Source organism: Anguilla anguilla, chromosome 1 (genome assembly GCF_013347855.1).
Source record: "Anguilla anguilla isolate fAngAng1 chromosome 1, fAngAng1.pri, whole genome shotgun sequence".
Classification (NCBI taxonomy): Eukaryota; Metazoa; Chordata; class Actinopteri; order Anguilliformes; family Anguillidae; genus Anguilla; species Anguilla anguilla.
Window position 1 is genome coordinate 51,095,443 of NC_049201.1, and position 20,373 is coordinate 51,115,815.

Here is a 20,373-nt window from a genome sequence, read left to right on the forward strand (position 1 = left end):
AAACACACACACACACATGCACTCGCACACACACATGCGTGTGCACACAAATATGCACATTCGCACACAAAAAGTGTGTTGAGAGTCACCTGTATTCACTCAACATTTGTCCTGTGACATGAAAAAAAACTAGTATTTTTTTTCTTTTTCTTCAAAAACAGGTTGTCCAGTTAATGTTGGTGATCTTGGCCAAACTGTATTTGTGAAGAATACAAACAGTTGCATTTAATAATAAAGTCTATGACCAATAATGACTAAAAACATCTTTCTTCACCGGGTCCACTTCATAACCCATGTGTTTGTAGAGTGTAGCATAGTTCAGCTTTCCTTCCACTACAAACAGAGAGAAAGTGTCTACGATCTACAACTATTGCTGCAGTTATGCTGCCACGGTAGGTAATTAACATACCATTGAGTACACATAATTGGGCCTGAAGTCAAAATAGAATTTTTTTTTCTTCAGCACAATCAACAAAGCAAAACCAAACACAATACTGAGTAATGACTTGAGATGAAAAGGAACTGATAATGGTAATATATGTCATGATTACACAATACTGTTCGGAATGAACAGCAGTAAATATCAGAGGCCCACCCCCCTGAGACGGGTATGTCACATTTGGGGGGAAAAAAGTCAAACTGAAAAGCTGGTGATCTGTGATTCCCATGTGGAAGTGTTTAGTTGCTTGACTGAATCGGGGGGAGGGCGGGGGAGAGACGGAGGAGAAAGTGAATTTGTTTGAATATGGAGCTGAGAAAACTGCACGTCTGTCTGGGTGATGTAATGACCTCCAGCAGCTATTCTGTGTCCTGGTGGCTGGCCAATCCCTGCCCCTCATGCACCAGCAAGTGCAACAACAAAGGGGGAGGGGGGGGATTGGACATAGAGCCAAGCCACGTTGGCGGGCAGCTAGGCCTTGGATCCTATGGAGGAATTCCCTTTGGCCTGGCAGCTCCCGGGACTCCCAGAATCCAAAGCTGAATCCGAAGACGGTAGCCTCTTACGCGAAGGCGCACGACTTGCGGCCATCTCGCTCCGAAGCGGCAGAGAAAACCCTCCCCTTCCCTTTCCGGTGGTGCGGGGCAGTCCGCCACCTGCAGCCGAAAAAAGGGCCTCACCCTATCTGATCTCGTCCCCAACCCTTTTCCCTCACTTCCTCCGGGTCCCCAGGGACCCAGGCGTGCGCGACACTGCTCATCCCGGGAGGGGAAGCCAGGAGGTGTTTACACGCTCTGCCACCGTCTCCAGGGCTCTAATCACGGGACTGCAGGACGCATTCGCGAGGCTCCCATATTCTCGGAAGGCTGGCGCCTCCACCCTTTTCCGCAAGGCCCTGGTCTAAATTCCTCAGGCTTTGGATGCGCACACAAACTAGACCATCAGTACAAACAAATTCAGTTATTTCAACTGTTTCACATGTGTAAGGCAGGCCAAGGAGAGCGATAAGCTTACAGGCAAAACTGCATACTATCTAATCTCAGTCTTCTTTCTCCCCACTTCCTTATCTGTGAGCCAACGCTGTTTAATTAAACTTGCGTAGATTCTGGTAAATATAACAGTAAAGCAAACAAGCTCGCATTGTGATTTCTCTAGTGAGTCAAATACCACAGGCAGCCAAAAGCACTTGGTAATTGTTCCGCAAGAGTTTTTCCAGAAAAGAATGAAACCCGAAAACCGAGAGAAAATATCTGGCTACGGTGAATATAATTCAGAATAAAAATTTTGCATTGAGGTTCGATGGAAACATATGTACATATTGAAACAATAACTTTTTTCATGGGGGAGGGCGTATATTTTTTTGTCAAAGCATCTCAGTGAGAATTTGGCTGTACACCTGCATATTGTGCGATTTATGACATCATCATTTACAGTCAGGTACTTTAAATCACCTGTTTGCTGTCACTCGTCATATGGGATTTCCAAAAACCTACTCAATGTCCAAATTCTTACCTCAGTGCAGAGTTTTATCGGCGGCATTCGTCATCGATGGAACACTTCCAAGCACCTCTCTCAGATCTGAATTAAGCTCACGACGCAATGAAGGACAGGGCCAGCGGACAAAGGAGGGGGGTTTATCACGGGAGATCGGTCAGACGCACGGCCGTCTATGTGATTAACGGCGGCGCTGCCGTTCCGGGTGCCGTTGAGGTCTTCGGAGACGAAGGCTGGACCCCCCGGAGGTCCTCAGAGCCAATGGAGGCCCACGCAAAAACATGGCAGCCCCAGGGGCAGGCTGGCGAATCCACATTCCATTCGCAAAGAATAAAACGGTATGACTTAAGAGTGCTGTCTCTGGATGGCGGGTGAAAGGGTTGGGGCCCGGTGCCGTAAAATGGTCCGTTAACGTCCCCATAATGTTCTGTGCTTTTGGATCATAGTAAACGCCCATCTGTCATCCAAGCACTGCGGTCGGAACAGGTGTCCAGGATTCACGGGGTCAGCCTAAACCATGTGGGACTGGTTGAGTTTGGTATGAAGGGAGAAGTGAAGAGTGGCATTAGAGTATAGTATATAGTTTTGGGACAGCAGACTAGTGAAATCTACTGCTGCTTGCAGTAAACAACCAGAGCAGCTATTTCAACAGCCTTAATTGGGCAGTAACTGCTTGGGACTGATGAGGGAATTGTCAAGACCCCTTTCTTCAAGTGCCTCGAGCTCTCACTGCAAATGCTTCAGATCCCCTCTCACCAATGACTTGGCCTCACACTACCTCAAAATCCTGCCCTGCCATGTACAGTCTACTTTTGTCTAGACCAGGAGCATTTGGCTGACTGTCACCCATCTCCTGAAATGGCTTTTAAGTACAGTCCCCCAGCCCTTACCGCCACACCACTCCCCACCCCCCATCTGGAGCTTCTGAAATATCCATACAGTGAATTCAAGGCTTCCAAATCACAAGAGGATTCTGGGGGGGTTTCATTCCAGCATCTCAATACATACATCAATCCACAATGTCATCTGTATTTCATAGCCAACCGCGCAATTTCATCACCTGCAGATTTAAGACTTGAGCTGGCGTTCGTATCAGAGCGATGGAGCTTGACCATCTTCACAGAAAGCCATCGTTACTTTGGGAAATACGTCTAGCTGGTCCCGGGTCAAAAAACAAGCATTCCTGTTCATTATTACCTGCTTGATTTATCAGAAATGAGCACTGCTCTAACAGATCTACCAGGAACGGTTCGAAAAATATGTTGATGAAGGTTAGGAAGCTGATTTACTGTGGGGGAACGACCTTCAATATTTAAGTATTTAAGCATTTTCGAGTCTTAAAAACATTTGTCATTTGGACGACCCGATATCCTTGGTCCGGTATGACAGCAGTGACTACAAAAGTATTTTTGGCAACAAAAAAAAACTGAATTGGGATACAAGTAACAGATCTATCAGTTTAGGGACTTCAAACTATGTACATGGTTTGCCACTTGGATCTCAAAGAGTGTAAAAACCAAAAGGTACAAAAGAAATAAAAAAGCACTGAAATTTAGCCATCTCAACAATGGTCCGAACATTCTCCTTAACATGCCTTTCATTGGGAAATGCTCGTCAGCCCAAAAAAATGTATTTTAAATGCCACATTTTTTTTTTCAGACAAAGAGCACCCACAACTCAACACTGAAAATATGTTTCATTCCTTACGTCTTCTCTGATTAATTTCATCTTTCTTATTTAAAAATTCAGCAATGACTCCATTTCGCTTGAGACAGCCCACATGTGCCTGGACATTGTCGGGTCTTTGCAGGTGACAAATGCTCAAAAAGTAGACTTCTATATCAGCATCCACCTCATCATTCTCTCCTTCAGAATGTTTGCCTGTCATCAGGAGAGGAAACGGGCCCTCCGGCTAAGATGGTTGCAAAAATAAAAGGAAATCAAAGGAATGTTAATATGCCGCTTCGGAATGCTAATTCACTGGAGTGTTCGATTTTACTGTGCTTTTTTTTTTTTGAGCGTCCACGCGGGGGATGATTTGTACAACAGGGCGTGCACATGAAACGTGGTTGATGTGAGGTGGTTTATAGACCGGTGACAGCAGCTACTGTGAGGAAAAGGGGGGCCCTGTCTGCTCTTTCTCTCTCTCACTCTTTTTTTAAGGGTCGTTGCTCGCCTGAACGCTGTGAAGACAGGGAGACTTGCCAAGAGCAGCAAACACCGTGGCTTTCCCATCCTGTTTTGCTGAATACCCCCCTTTGTTTACCTCTGTCACTATCGGGATACATTTCTGATACGCTAAATCTTTTCACATGAGAGACGCAAGAAAGCAGCAGTGGTGAATTTTTACATGTTTACAATGGGATATGGATTATGCCATAAAAAATACAGAAAATAAAAGAACAGACAAATGAAAGACAGTAGCAATACATTAAACTAGAAAACGTTTCTTAACTTGAACATACGGGTAACACAATAATGGCATCTAACGCTAACATTGAAACTAGCACTTGAATATCAAGGATAAAGACTAGATAAAGGCTAGATTTTTCTGGAGGCTGATTTTGTCCACCATACATTGTTAATGAGGGAGGCTGCTTCATTGGTCTAATTCAACTTCAGCTTTGCAACTTCTAATAAACAGTGAGATATATGGCTGAGTTTCTAAAAATGGTTTACAATAAAAAAAAATCTTGATGAATTTACTCCATTAAAACCAAGAATAGTGCAATATAATCACAGCATCTGCATTAGAAATTAAACAATGGCGAATGGCAAAAGTTATGGGTTCGAGGGAGAGGAACAACTGCCCAGTATCGCACAGTACCAATAGCAATGGGACAAACGACTGTAAAGTATTTTATTGCCACTCTAGGCTGAATCGGCTTGAAGACTGTTTAAATCATCCATTCTGGCCACAAACCTCAGGCATATCCATCATCTTCAAAAACAGATAAGTAAGGGCCACGGGAGCTTTGCTGCAGAGGAATAGCTCAACCGGGCCAAGCCACAGGCCTCGAGATGTTCTCCGTCCTCCGGGCCTGACCTCCCGCCATCTCGCAATTAGGTGGCTTTTGAGTGTGTTTACTCTGTGCGCCGGCATATTCGCGAAACCATAAATTCTTAACCCAACAACTGATTAAATGGCTGCGGCCACAGAATTTGCGCAAACACACACGCGCAACGAGCCAACGCACGCACGCATGCGCCGATATGCATACATAGACCTTTCAGACGGAGCGTGCAACTGCTACAGTATGTGTGGTTGTCATTAGCTGTTTGGCAACTATATACACAAGAACCAATCTTCAAAGGGCTGGAACTTCTGATGGCATCGGTTTGCTTTTCACACAACTTATTTTCTCATACCCAAGAGCGCACAGCATGAATTCATCCAAAATTAATACTTTCTCCATGGCAGGCTATTTATGGCATTCACAACTTTCCTTGCATTCTTTCACAAATACGCAAATCACTTTGAAAAAAAAGAGAAATCTGATTTCCAATTTAATTGCAACAAGCTTCAGACATGAAAACCCAATTTATTTAGATAGGGCAGCATTTACCCACCAGACAAATGCCTTAGCCATGACCGAAGATATGATGGGGTCGTTTGGAATTGGATTCCTCTGCCGGTATAAATGGCGTCGTTTAACATCAAAGGCGAAACGCTAATCTGATGGTGAGGTAAGGCTTAACAATAATTGGTCATCGCTTTACCTAAAGTTTATTTTAGTGGTCGAGCTCTGAAAATATTTAAGGAAAGATAGTAACCCAGAGGGCTTCAGCAGGTGCTTCTCCTGCATCTCCTCAGCTCAGCAGAGCATATCCCAGGTCATGGTAAAGCATCTCTGTGCAGCCCATAGTGTGTTAAATGGCTGAGTTTTGTGGTTTCTAACTCACCAAGCAATAACTACATAAGATACATGTGTGATATACTACAAATTAATTTTAACATGTTTATGATTAGATATAGTCTCATGATCAAATATCACTTTTTAATCCCACATTTCTCAAAATTTTTAAAAACATAATTAAAAATGTGTTAAATTTTAAATAATGAAAAATAAATGCACATGATTCAGAATAATTACTTCTTCCACCTTTTGGATATCTGATTGAATTACCTATGCACATCGTAAGTCTGGAACTTTGAAATAGATGAAATGCATTCTATGATTAATGAAGTCAAGAGAGTGTGCTGTGAGTGTCCATAATGCTGCAGAACTCCCTCAAGGGCATCAAACCTGTTGTATAATAGCATTCAAATAAACTACTCCCAACAAAATTAGACAGATCCATTATGATAACCTTTACGAATTAAACTACAGTGAGTCATTGGAAACATCCACAGAAGAAAAGGGTGCAGGCTAGGGAAGCTGATGCGTTTTGCCCAAAACTCACAAATAGAAATCTTTTTTACTGGCGCTGACGGATCACTTGGGCTGACGGCTACCTGCTGTGCAGGAACGGAAGGCTGGCGCTAGCCCTGTGATCATCGCAGCGTGACGGTTCAAAGGTCGCCGCGGTGACCTAATTCATCCGCCAATTTTAACTCCCGTCCCACCCACCCACCCGTGTTCTCAAATATTGATTCAAATACTCCAGAAGAAACAAAGTACTGCATGCCAAAGCACAGCCACTGACAGTATTCATTTTTTTTTTTGTTTAATGACAGTGTCTGCTCAAATCAAACAATACCCTGTAAATCAAGTTCCTTGATGCTCTGTCATTAGGTAATTGGCCAGGACGGAATTTTAAATGCGACCCAAACTGGCAAACTGATGAGCCGTTTATTCTTTAGAGTTAATTAAAACAAACATTTTGAAACTCGATAGACAGTTGGTTTCAATTTTTAAGAAACTATAATTTGTATCCAAAATCTACCACATCTGCTGGTTACATCTAGCCTTTGATTCACAATTGTCTTCATAGTTGTCCAACCAAGTCTTTCAAAGGCGGTAAAGCTAATATTTCAGTTTCATTACTTTTTCATCTATGGTTCCAAAAGCCATGAAAATACAATCTTTTTAGGTCTTTTGAAAAGTTATTTCAGGGACAGGCAGAAAGGAAGATGCCATATATCTAAAAAAAAAAAGTGGTAACAATAAAAGAAAAAAAAAATCTATATCCTTTCTAAAATCATAAATTATAAAAAACCCCTTTGCATTCTTTTTTTTAACCTGTCAATAAAACCGCCGGGCTCCGGCCGATTATTGTCTTGACACTGCACTTAACCAGCAGAGAGCGGTAAACATCCTGCTCAATTAGGGGCCTGTCCTGAGCCCTTCTCAGTCTCGGAGAAGAGGCCCGGGGTCAAAGGTCGAGTGTTGTAAAAGCACACGGTCTAACCACCGTCGCCTCAGCCTTCCCATCAAATGGTCTACCGCTTCCCCCAAAGCTACCCCCCAACCCCCCCACCCCCCCACCCCTTCCCAGCGGCCAGTCCGGCCCGTTCCCATTAAAGCCCGGGCCCTAATGACAGGCTCCCCTCTCTGCAGAGCTGGGCTCCGGCACCCTCCAATGTTAGCGAGTCAGCACGTTTTATCGCAGCGCGGACACCCTCAATCATAGCCGGCCTTTGCGGAGACCTGGGCCTGGGCAAGCCGCCAGGATGTGTAAAAGTTTCCGTGAGGAAAGCCGTCTGCGGACTCCGAGAGCGGAGGCAGGGGACTACGGGCGGGGATCCTCGGAAATTTTAGAAGGGGGAGGCTGCTGGGGTGGGGGAAGGGTTGGGAGCAAGAGACTGCCTAAAAAAAAAAACTGGAAGGCTTGTTGTTCCCTTTCCAATATCAGGACTAAGACTCCTCCTTCTCTGCTCAAAAGGGCTCCACTTTGTTAATGTCAAAACTGCACCTTAGTCCACTCCCCGTTTACCAAAAAAAATAAATAAAAAAAAATACAAAATCAGGTATTTAAGGACAAAAACCCCCGCAGGAGGCTGAGTTTTTTTTACGTGTTCTTGTGTACAGAAGTGAGCAGATTTCGTGCCCTTGGCTGCCAGAAATACTGCGAGCCTGTGGCCTGTTATAAAAGCGGCTTTTGTGAATAGGGCTCACTGTGCTCAAACACAGCTGGGAGAAATCTGTGCCGCTGATTACCAGCCGGCTGCGAGCGCAGCCGCACTTCATGATATCACTCCCTGCGCCGGGACTAATGCGAAAAGACAAACAACGGCCCCTCGGGACCGGGACGTGGAGCGGTCTCCCCACGCGGCCCTCCGTCGCATTACGCCCCGGGAGCACAAAGGGACCTTCATCAGCCCCGCACTCTGGGCTCGTCCCCGCGCGGTAATGAGGCCCACAGGCCCCCGATTCGCTCCGCACATCTGCCAGGCTGGGGATCAAAGGAAATCGTGCGCTCCCCAAAAAATGGACAAGTCATAAAGATTATGTCATTGTCATCTCCTTGCCTAATTTACATCGGTGAGTTCGGGCTCAAACCTTTTTTATTAGTTTTTTATTTGGAAGACCTACTTAATTGTGGTTTTTTATAGCTAATTAAATATTTCACTACTGAATGAAGTGACCTGCTATTTTTGATGGTGTACAGACTGTGTCTCAACCTGGAAAAGGGTCACTTTGTGCAATTTGCTTCAAGCCTTCTACGGAAGCCATTTTGTTCAGTTCTCTTTGTGCAATGAAAAGCACGAAAGGCACTTGCAACTAAATGTTGCTACATATTGCAAGTTTTTATTATTTTACTTTCCCGTATCTGAAACCTTACCCCTAACCTTACTTCACCCCTGACAATGATCCTCTTCTGCCCTCACCTTAACCGACCCCTGAAGCCCTCCCTTACCCACCCCACACACTGACTGTGACCGTATTCCTGCTTACCCAGTCATGCATGCTTTTATGGTCTTCTCAAAAATAACAACGAGTTTATTATAGCTTTTCAAATGGCCCTTGCATCGAAATGGATAAAGTGCAATTAAATAAATCAAAATGATCCCACACCTAATCCCAACCCTGCCCGCAACCTTTACCTCATGCTGCTTATTTTTTTGGTTCTCAGCCCTCCCAGTAGTCCCTTTTTGCCCTCATCCCTAGCCCCGTTCAAGAAAAGTGGCCTCTGGGTACACAAGAAATATAACATGCTGATGCATGAACATCAGGCAATCATATAACTGGTGAAATATTTGCAAAGAAGCATAAATCTGAGGTTATACATACATACTTATACGTGTGTGTGTGCGCATAGCTGCAGAGAAGTCACCTCAGGTCGTTATTTGAGACAATCAAACCGAGGGAAAGTGCTCTAAATTCATGGCTCTCTAGGGGTGTCCCTCCCTCCCCCCTCTCCACAGTCCATGCATAGGCCTGGACAGTCGAGCTGGAGGCCCCAGCACAGATCGCTGAATTCTCCTTTCAGTAGCTGGCCTGGCTCAGTTAGCATCGTCTGTGCGGACCCGTGATGGATACATATTTCACCCGTTAGTGTACGAGCCACAGTAAGCGCAGGGCCCGGCTCTCACAAAGCTCACGTATCCCGTAAACTGGAAGCGACAAGCCGCCAGCCGGGACACTTAGCGGCGAGCGCTAAATCACCCACGGGTGAGGTCATGCGTTCCCCTATCGGAGGATCCCTCGTTATCGTCCGAGGGTAACGTATCAGGAGGCAAAAACCTTTGCCCACGAGTTAATCTTTTGCTGTATAGTTTGAGGGCCCCTGGAATGGCATTGCTTCATCCGGCAAATGCCTTCAAAGTATGCTGTTACCACCGCACGTCTCCGCGTGCCGACCGAAGACGCTTATTTAGAGATGAGATGTCGGGAGAGTGCCGCTTATTGTGGTTTACGAGAGGTAATTCGGCATCCTTCGCCAATCAATATGCATTCCTGAGAATCCCTAATGCAGCCATTATCGTCCCCCGAAAACATTTGTCCACAGATGAGATATGGGTCTTCTTAAAGTGACAGGAGATTAGATGGTGGAACATAGTAAGCAGGTTACTCAACTCTGAACCAAATTAGTTAGACATGAGCATTACACAAATTTGAAATATCTCCGTATTGCATCAAAATGCATATCAATTACAAGGTAAAACGATCCACTAAAAACCTTCTTCCAGAGTCTACTGTGCGCATCAGATTTCTTGGCTACGGTGTGCTTCATTCCTTGTGGGACCAAACATAAATGAGATATATATATAATTTTTTCACGGAAAATATGTTTGAAAGGAACATGAAGACCCCAGAATTACAGTGTCCATTCTCCTCCGTCTTAAAGCTCAGCATTATAAACGACAGGATGAATGTTAGCTGCACACGTGCGGATGGAGAAAGTCCAAAAACGAACATTTGAGGGAGTTTCATTGTGCTAATGACGGACAGATTTTGGAACTCTCTCTTCTATGTACTAGGTGAAGATGAGAAGAATCATTAGGCTTATGGTTTCACTGACATCTACGTTCAGACTCTACCCTGCCATTCAACCCCCAACCCCATTTCTCATTTCACAGCTCACCCTCGGGCTTAAACTGCCACCCATTTAAAACAGACACAAAAGATGCACGAGAACTGTGATCTCGCAGCATTGAGCGGGACGTGCTTTTTGCCCTAGTTGGATGCTGAGAGCCGAGATTTGTTGGCGGGACGCCTGGTATTCGTTTCACAACCGGGGTATACAGTACGTTATGCTACGGTCTCAAATCAAGGTTTGCCCCATACCGAAATTACCAAAAGAGATTAGGATGCTAGTCATTAACCGCCTTCGGGGACAATGACAGGGAACACAATGGTGAGGAACACGTCCCAGCACTGGGGTGGCACTGGGTTAGGCGCCAGGACAACCACCCTTGGCTGCCCGCCCCCAGCCCCCGACCCCGTAATCCCAATGACGACAGCATGGCAGCAGAGGACCCGCGGGGAGAAGGAGCCAAACAAAGAGCGGGCCCGCCTCCTGACATCCCTCGCCGGGGCACGGCCGCGTTTGATTTTCTCCGCAGGAAAAAAAGATAAAAAAAAGAAAGAACGAAAAAAAACCCCAGGACAGGAAACCCCTTCCTATTGTTTCTGCTTCCTTCATTAGTCGCCGTGTCAACAGTTTGTGCCGCCATGCGTGTGCCTCTGTTTTCTCTGCCTCTCCCTGCCTGACCTTGGCGCTCTTTGTTTTGACAGATTGTTTCGATACCCCCATCGAGGTACGCTACGCTAAAAGTATCAAGCCGTGAAAAAAAATACTGGCCAGGCCACCTGCAGTCGCAATGGACTGGTACTGAACTGCTCGAGTGCATTGAAATAATTCTGAAAAGGCTGAAATGGGATCCTGCGCGTTTCTGAGAAGCTGCTGCATGAAATACATTGGGGTGATTGACTCACACTTGTCTAGAGATAAGAGGACAATTTAAAACTTGGAAGGAGATGTGATCTTAAGGGCTTGTCATTGTATCAGAGTAAAAGAGAATGATAAACTGTAGTTGTTAAAAATGGTTTGCACTGGAACTTTTTTTTCACTTAATAATCTGAATTATCCAAATATTATTATGCATTGTAAACCCAAAATTGACAGAATGCATGTTTAATAAGAATATGCCATGCATGTCTAAATCAGTTACATAAAGTATGTGTATGTTCTTACTCCAAAATTGAATGAATACTGTATTGTAGTATGCTGTAGTGTAGCTTTGTGTAGTAAGTCCTTTTTGTAAAGGGGTGTGCAGGCCTGAGGATGTTGTTTAGTCATTGGGAAAGTGGGCGTGTTCCCATGACTCACCATCGTCTAAATACATCTGGTCCAGCTCCTGTGGCTCCTGCTTGACAGTGACGGCCAGCGCGGGCGGGCTGCTGTCCTCCCTCAGCAGGGCGGGCGGGCTGCTCCTCAGGTGGGGCGAGGCAGTGGGCGGGGCCTGCGGGGGGCTGTAGGCAGGGGCGAACGGCGTCTCGGGCCCCGCCCCAGGGGTGGAGGGGTGGGACACCGGGGAAGAGGCGGGGCTGCCGTTGGGGTAGACAGCGGGTGGCCGGTAGCCGTGGGAACAACTGCCGGTTCCGGGGCTACTCAGGTGGGGGGCCACCTGGGGCTGCAGCATGACCAGGGGGGCGTGGTCAGGCGAGCCGGGGTGCACCCCCATTGGGCGGCCGGGTGTCTCCTGGATGGCGGGCACGCCCGGGACGGCGGGGTGACCGCCAGAGAGGCACTTGGGGTAGGCGGTGGGGGACAGGTCGTGAAGTTTGGGGCTGGAACTGGTGGGCGAGGATGTGTAGCCCCCGACCAGACAGTGCCCAGGGTCCGCAGGCATGGCCGGAGTCACCCCCAGCTGGCCGTAGTAGGCCTTCGAACGCATGGCCAGCCTAGCAGCCCCCTGCGGTTCATAGTCATCATTGGGTTCTGTTTTTATTATGGGAACTGACAAAAAAGAGAGAGAGAAAGGGAGGGGGGGGGAAGAAAAGGAGAGAGAAAAGTGAACAAACACACATTTGGGCTTCATGTGACTGAGAGAGTGGGTTTGTGGCTAGGATACCCTCAGCCAAACAAACAGCCAGCTGAATGGGACTCTGTGTGACTGGCTCAGTCCTCCCACCCAGCTGAAATAAAAAAAGAGCGAGGGAGAGAAAAAAAAAAAAAGAAGGAAAAAAATGGATGAGTCATCACCCAAGAAAGTCACAGCTGGTTCTAATATACAGTAGAAAAAGGCTTATTTTCTTTGGATTCTCATCCAGCTCTGATATCCTATAAAAGTGTATTTTAGAACACGGTGCTTCTGCAGGGGCCTTAGAACCCGGGGCTCCAGTGCAATAATTACTGCTCTAGAGACATAACATGATTCCATTTAGACTGGATGGACAGCGCTCCTTTAGAACGACTCGCCCTCGTTTATAATTTTAACTGAAGGAGACCTTTTCAACGGCCACCTGTGCTTATACCCAGCAGTGCCATGTCATGCTCCGTTTGTGCTATGCTTTGGCAATTGTCAGGCTTATGATTGATAATCATCACTCTCCCTTATAGCTCAGGGGCTAGTTTTTCAAGGCCTTAACTCACTACAAAGTTATGGTTCTCTAAAAAAGGAAGAAAAACATTCAAGGCATAATCTGAAGGCATGTGCGTCCATGCAGATAGACTGGACTAATAATACCAACACATTTTGTATTATAATGGGATGTTTGTTTTAGATAGCAAAAAACCTCAGAAGTTGCTCCCGCAGTAGCATGTGTTACCGATGAAGGGACATTTATGGAGCTCACAATCCATGGCATACAGTGTGGGGCCATGGTCATAGGAAATCAAAAAGAAAATATAAGCATGCTTAATTCCAGGTTTTGTAGGAGTGAGGTGTGGGCACATCCCCAAAAGCTGCAAAATTCTTTCAAACTGAGAAATTGACACAAGCTCTGTTCAGCCCAGACCCCTCAACACACAGACACGCACACCTCAGTCCACAATCCCAATGAGTTTTTGGCTGTCAGTCTAGATGGAGGTACTGGAGGGGTTGAGTTCCAAATAAATATGAGTTTGTGTCAAAAAAATTTAAAGTAGCTGTTGTTTATGCTCCATGTCAAAGCTGTTTACAACCGAGGTAATCTGGGGTTTGCACCACCAGAATTTCTTTTGGCTCAACCAGGCCAAAGGCCTGGCATCTGACATAGTACAAATCCCAGAATGATCTTCTGTCGAAGGATGAATGCAGCTGAAGGACACCAGTTTATGTGATGCCACATACCAGGGTCCTTTACAAATTTTCTTGGTTTGTAGGCCCACTGTCACAGATCTGATCATGCAGGGTGGTCACATTTGAATGTGATCTCAGTCCCTGTCTTTCCCTGTGATCTCAGTCCCTGCTCCAGAGAACTCTGAGCTGCCACAGGTCTTCTCTGTTCTTGTGATTTCATGTTATCACAGTAGAAACATGTTCTCGCCATATGCCCATGGGTCTAATTCAGTCTGCACAAAATGCACATTGTCATTCCCCTTCACTAAAAAGTGTCAAAAGTTTTTGTTGAAACCACAAACTAGTCTAAATGATATCCTTCTAAGTACTCGCATCTTTGAATCAGTGAGAAAACGCAACAGAGTAGAGTGCACGGAGGATAAATTATGATTAAGTGGAGAGGAGCACAAAAGAAATGTACATTGCAGTTAAGACTCTCTAATCTAAGCCATGACTCAATGATTTCCTCTAAGATCCAGTCTGGATACTGTACATTTGCACAGTTCTTTACCTTTTAAAAAATATAAACAGCTTAAAACAAAAACTAAAGTTTTTGAAAGATTAAAGTTTTCTCCTGTAGTTTGCCCCAGGAAAAATAGTTATTATATTCTATTATATTCTAAAAGAGCTGCCCAACCCTCCAACCAACCACTCCCCTTGATGTACAACAGAGAGCCTGGGGGTTTTGTTTCACAATGTGTTCCATCAACAACATGTGAGAAGCGACTCCGATGATGAAAGACTAGGTAAATGCTTGTTTAAAATAGCAACTACCCGCTTATTTTAGTCATGATAAGAGGAAGCGTGATTCTCTGCTAGCTCCCCCACCCCCCTTCCACACACACACACACACACACAGATGCTGCTCTTTGGCAAACACTAAGATGAGCAGGAATGCGAATGTTTGCCTTTGCCACGGCACGGTACCTGTGGACGTGTTCGGGTGCGTCCGGGGCAATACAAACTCAGATGGGTGGGCCTGGAAGGTGATTATTGGTTCAAGGATTTTATGATAGCGGAACAAGTGTGGCAGATGCCCAGGATAGAGGCACCAGGTGTCAGCACGCCTCTGTGGTTTCTGTTCTGTAAGGCTGCCAAAAGAGCCTCTCTGAAGGATGGCCCTGGAGCCTGGGATTGACTTGGGTTTATTTAAGATTCCACACTCATTTAAAGTAATAATTACACTAGAAAAATATGCGACTGGTACACTTTTCCATTCTAACATCTCACGTATGCATACTAAGCTTTTGATGTATGTAGCAAACCAATTACTCTGCTATGTTTTGGATTGATGATACTCGATTGAGTCTGGCAGGTTTTCTCTTGTGTATTGAACCCACAAATGTGCTAATTAGCTCAAAACTGCCTCTCCGGGGTGGTTTCATGAGAAAATAAACCCAGAAAACCTGTTTGGTTGGCCGTACCTCCAGGTTTAATTTCAAAGCATTTCCCCGAATATGAAAAACAAGCACCAATTACATATAAATGTACTACAATAACCGAGTGATTAAAACCACTCACCACATTTCTGAGGGCAAACAAAAAGTTGTCTGCAGACGACAAAATCTAAATCTCTCTTTACACACTTCACTAAGAAACAAAAATACTTTGAAATAATTATTTACTCACAATAGCAAGCTTTATCTCTCTGCAATTATTGCATGCATTCTCAACCGATCTAGGCGAATACACGCCACTGAGGTCATTAAGCATCTGAACTGATGTTGTTATTATTCAAGGGGATTCATCCAGAGAAGTTGACTTCCTCAGTGCAGTCCCAGCGCTCCTTCGGAGCTGGGGGACTCAGTGGGAAAAGCATTTACGTCACAGCCGCCTGCCGAGCGGCGTGTGAGTGAGGTAAGGGCTCCCTACGGGGCACCTAGCCCAGGCAGCCCTCCAAGGCGAGGCCCAGGCGTGGAGGAATATTAACCAGGCCTGCAGGCCTCACCACCTCCCCCCCCACCCCACCCCTCCTCCTCCCCTGCACACGGAAATCACAGCGCTTCTTTCAGAGGCAGCGGCGACACACGCACATGTGCGCACACACACACACACACCCACACAAAGGCATGGGCAAATACAAACAAGCGCACACTCACGCACGCGTACACGCGTAACTGACGGCGACCAGGCTGGCCGCACAGAGAACAACACAGCCATGCAACCCTCCTGACAGACACTGCTCACAACAACACCGCTTACAGACAAACAGACGGAATAAAGGCTAAACAAGGAAAGAATTGAAATGTGCTTAATTGCATTGACCTTACTCGCCTACTTTACATGAGGAATAACAAAACTGGCTTTGTTTCGCCCGTTGAAACTGCCCCCGCACAAAAGGGATAAAAATATTTGAATGTCCTTAAGCCTGATTAAGTGGGGCTGTGGGCTGGGTGGAGTTACTGAAGGGTGAGCCTGGCCTGTACTAAGACAGTATAGTACTAGTGCTCATTGCAGGGGCTGTTCAAATGCAATCATTCGCAACAGACGAAAGCAAGAGGCAGCATTTGAAGCATGGCAGCAGAACTCAGCCCAGGGAATTCACCACTGGGGGAAAGGTCTGCACATAAGGGCCTGTCTGTGCGCTTGCAGTTGGTAGTGGACTCACCGGTGGTGACGGCTCCCCTCACCCGCCCCACCCTAACCGCCCCTCCCCTCGCCTGGTTATCTGTGCCAGGGCTTGGCGACACCGCGTCACCGAAAGGCAGATTTGCTCTTGGAGCCCTGGTCCCAGCTGTCTCCCATTTCCTCCCTGCCTGCGGGTTGCAGACGACAGACAGTTTGCATGCTGCCTGTTTTTTCTGCTCCTCTTCTCCCTCCCTCCCTCCTTCTCCTTTGTTTGCGTCTGTCGGTGCAGATTAGGGAAATTGGGCTTGATCTGGGCTTTCTCCAAGCACACACAATGACCGCAGAAAACATCACCCCCCCCAACCATCACAAGGTCCAGTGAATATAGATCTATCTATCTATCTATCTATCTATCTATCTATCTATCTATCTATCTATCTATCTATCTATCTATCTATCTATCTATCTATCTATCTATCTATCTATCTATCTATCTATCTATCTATCTATCTATCTATCTATCTATCTATCTATCTATCCATCTATCCATCCTCTCTCTGACTGACAGCCCTAAGGCTGTGGTCATTAATCCAACTTCAAATTCTCTGACAATGACAGCACCTCAACCACACACACGCTGGGGTTCTGGTGACGGAGACCTTCCACCCCAAGGAAGCCAACGCTGCTTCTTTACAGTGAACCGGGCCGGTACTACACGAACGGTACGGCTTCGGCACGACGGCTCAGCGCTCGAGAGATCCAGAGGTCGTGACAGGACATGAGCCGTGCGTTTTTTCAGCAACTAATTCATTAAGGATCAACCCCGAGTGGGAGTAGCCACCGTGATTGAATTAGCTGACAGTGTTGAAGTGACGCCAATCCCTGTCTGGTTGCTCAGCGCACTTGATGAGACTATCCATTGACTGAGAGCCTTACTGATGTTGCAGATTGTCAGAATTATGATGATGTCAACGATGTTGATGATGGTGATGGTGATTATTATTATTATTAGTATTATTATTACTATAATAAAGGCCTTCATATTACTATACATGTATTTAAATGATCTACAGATTAAATAAGCTTGTATATCAAAGTGACACATGGACGTTTTGAAGTTTTTTGACACCAAACCACAGAGGAATTGTAGAAGACAAACACCCCATTACTTGGCCGTCCTCTTTTGAATTTGAATTATTACGCCACCCAGGCGCCTTCAAAGGCCGTTACGTGGCTAAGCTGCCTCTCTTGAACTGTGAGGAGCGTTTTAACTCCTGCAAGAGTGAGCCAGGCCTCAACGGAGCCTGCGACCTGACCATGGCTGCAGGCCATCTCCTCCGCACCTCCCCCACCATGATGGAGGGCTGACAGTCTGGCTGACTTTCTCTTGTGTTCCCCTGACGGGCCTGTCCCTAACCTCCACGAGGCGCACGTCACATCGTGAAACGGTCACTCAGCCGTATCGCTCTGGCCCGCGTTCGTCCCCAGTGGCCTGGGCTCAGTTCTCCGTGCTTTCGCACATGGTCGCGCTTGGCTCATTTCAGCCATTGCAAAAGCAGAGGGAGCTCCTAGCATCTTTGGACGCCGTCTAGCTTTTCTTTTCAACATGCTCCTTGTTTCCTTGATCTGACCACAAGCCCTTGGCTGATGACGAACCCGGTTTGCCCGGTTTGTTATTAATAGAACCCAATACAGTCAAGGAATCTCCAACTCACTGTAAAAACAAAGGCATTCCGAGAACCAACCTCAACCGCTGCCAGCTCTGCTGCTGCTGTCCTTCCACGTGGCTGCGAAAGCTTTTCTTAATTTAAGCAAAGTAAAAATGACGCCATGTTACGATTTCGCTCACACAGGGCTTGCAGTAGAGTAGCTTGGAAAGAAGTATGGAGATCACGAAGGAAAGAAAGATACAGAAGCTCCTTCTACACCAACTCCCCTCATAAACAATTTTTTTAGCTGTATCCTATAAATTTCTAGGAGAAGCATGAATCTTCCAAAGTTTTCACTTTCACTTAATTTGCGAATGGCTATTAACTCAAGCAACTGGAAATATAAAGTGATGATCATCTAATTTGTCAGTATTTTAAATTCCAGCCTGACTTGACTGGAATTATTTCCTAAACCGTAAAAGCCTCCATTTCATGGACACATTTAGTGGGAGGGAAAGCTGCTTTGGATTAAAACAGGAATAATAATGGAAATGATTACATGCTATAGTTTCCCATTCCTTTGTTATCTAACTCATTTTCACACAGATGATAAGGCCTACAATTATTATACATATCTGCTCAATCAAAATAAGGCAAAACACAATTCTAAGTAAATTAAATAATCTCAGAAAATTAGAAGTGCTCAGAAAATTAATTAGTTCAATAATTATGCACACTGGAAAATACGAAACCTTTATGTATGTATCTTCAGCCAGATCGGTTAATGCATGCATTTCCGCAAGCGGAGCTATTTAAAGCAGCGGTTGCCTCTCTGTAAAGAACACAACTGTGACTACGCTAAAGAGTGAATGAGCTGTTCTTTTCAAATATCACTAGCCACCGCAGAGCGTTTGAAGTGGGGCAGGAAGGCAGGAGCCGTTTTTAGACCAGAGCGTGGGCTGAGGTGACGGTGACGGGCCTGCTTGTCGTTGTTTACACTATTTTGTTATCCGTTTGCATGCAACATCTCGTGCGTGAAAATGGCCGGCTCTCCTCCGAGCGACCGCGTCAGGGAGAGTTGGGCCCGCGTGCGGCACGGGAGTGGGAGGTAGGCAGGAAGTGGAAAAGAGGTACCGCCGAAAAGAGAGGGAAGCCAGCGGCCATTTCCTGTTAAGGTGCGCCACGCCAGGGGAAAATGGTTTGTTTTCCCCCCTCGTTTTTTTTTTTCTCCTAACAGCGTAATCATAACAAGAAATACAGGTCAGGGGCCAGGCCTGCCGACTGCACGACAGGTTAGCCTCTGCATTTTTTTTTCAGGGGCAATTTCCTCTTGTTTTCTGTTTTCATTTGATTTCTTTTTGTATCGGCACACGTTTGATGGCTTTGAACTCACAACCAATGTATAAATGTTTTGGCAACACTTGCCATCCCTCACCATTGTTGAACTACCAATTCACCAATTTTATGACCGTGCAATTATTACGCACCACAACCAGACACTAGATTCCTTTCATTTAGGACTTTCATTCACCATGGACATGCTAAGTCTTGAAATACACAGTAGACAATCCTCAAGAACCTATGTTAATTAATTCTCTATTTAATTTTTTAATAAAGCCAAAAATACATTTCAACACTATTGAATTCATATATGTATTACATTTATGTGCATCATGCAAGTTAGTAAAACTAAAAAATAAAACAGTCCCGTGTGTCTGTCAAGTTTTATCCATTTAATATAGTTTTTTTTTGTTGTTGTTAAGACAGTGATTTATGTATAAGAGAGGCTCCAATGTGTCAAGATAATCCAGGATTCAACCTTCCTAATCACAGGTCTCATGCTTATCACTGTAGCAGCATCAGGTTATTTTTACAGAGGCGCAGGGACATTCTTTAAAAACACAAATACACCTCATTGTACCTGTTACAGAATCCATATTTTAATTAACTTGGAATAACATCAACAACAGAGGACTACTGTAATAGACACACAACATGGGATAAGCGCTATTGTTGGATGCTGAGACAAAGGTGGCCTGTGCTCTAGTAGCACACAGACAGATTGGTTCCAGCGCTGAGCTCTGGGGATACTCAGTGCTGCACCGAGCATACATTCAGTCTGTTCTTTTTAAGGTCTTTCTGTCTCCCCCAGCCAAAAAAAACCATGTAGGAAAGGCTTCTGATGGCGAGCAACTGAGTGAGCGGTAGCAGGGTGTTTTTGAAAGGCAAGGCCCAGGGGTTCTGAAGAAACCTCTTCCCCCTTCTCTGTGCATGAGGGTGGGCGGAAGGGGGTGGGCGGGGTGTCCCCTTTAACAGTCGCTGAGTGAGAAATGCCCTTAGCCCCCCTAAATACAGTAAAGGCCAGGCAGTGGTGAGTGATGGATCGTGTGACGGCGCTAGCCGTGTTTTCTCTGCTCTAAGAGGCTTCAGAGGTCAGGTTATGAACTGCTGTTGCTGTAGCACTGGGCCGTGGAGGAGCTCTTAAGAAGCCTGCTGCTTGCAGGGTCATGCCTGGCTAAGCTAATACACCTCAGTATCTCAGCTAACCATGCCTGAACTCTGCAGTACCTGCA

General features: G+C 45.7%; 1 protein-coding gene across 3 annotated transcripts in view; it reads right to left on the bottom strand.

Annotated features, from left to right (window-relative positions):
* nfatc1 (nuclear factor of activated T cells 1) overlaps positions 1–20,373 on the bottom strand; it is a 75,271-nt gene that overhangs the window by 11,724 nt on the left and 43,174 nt on the right. For 2 of the 3 annotated variants that reach the window (XM_035379157.1, XM_035379166.1), the window contains exon 9: positions 11,651–12,280. The exons of the other annotated variant lie outside the window; for it this stretch is intronic. In XM_035379157.1, the coding sequence (XP_035235048.1) occupies positions 11,651–12,280 (630 nt within the window). The remainder of the gene's footprint in view (positions 1–11,650; positions 12,281–20,373) is intronic. 3 annotated transcript variants of the gene reach the window in all.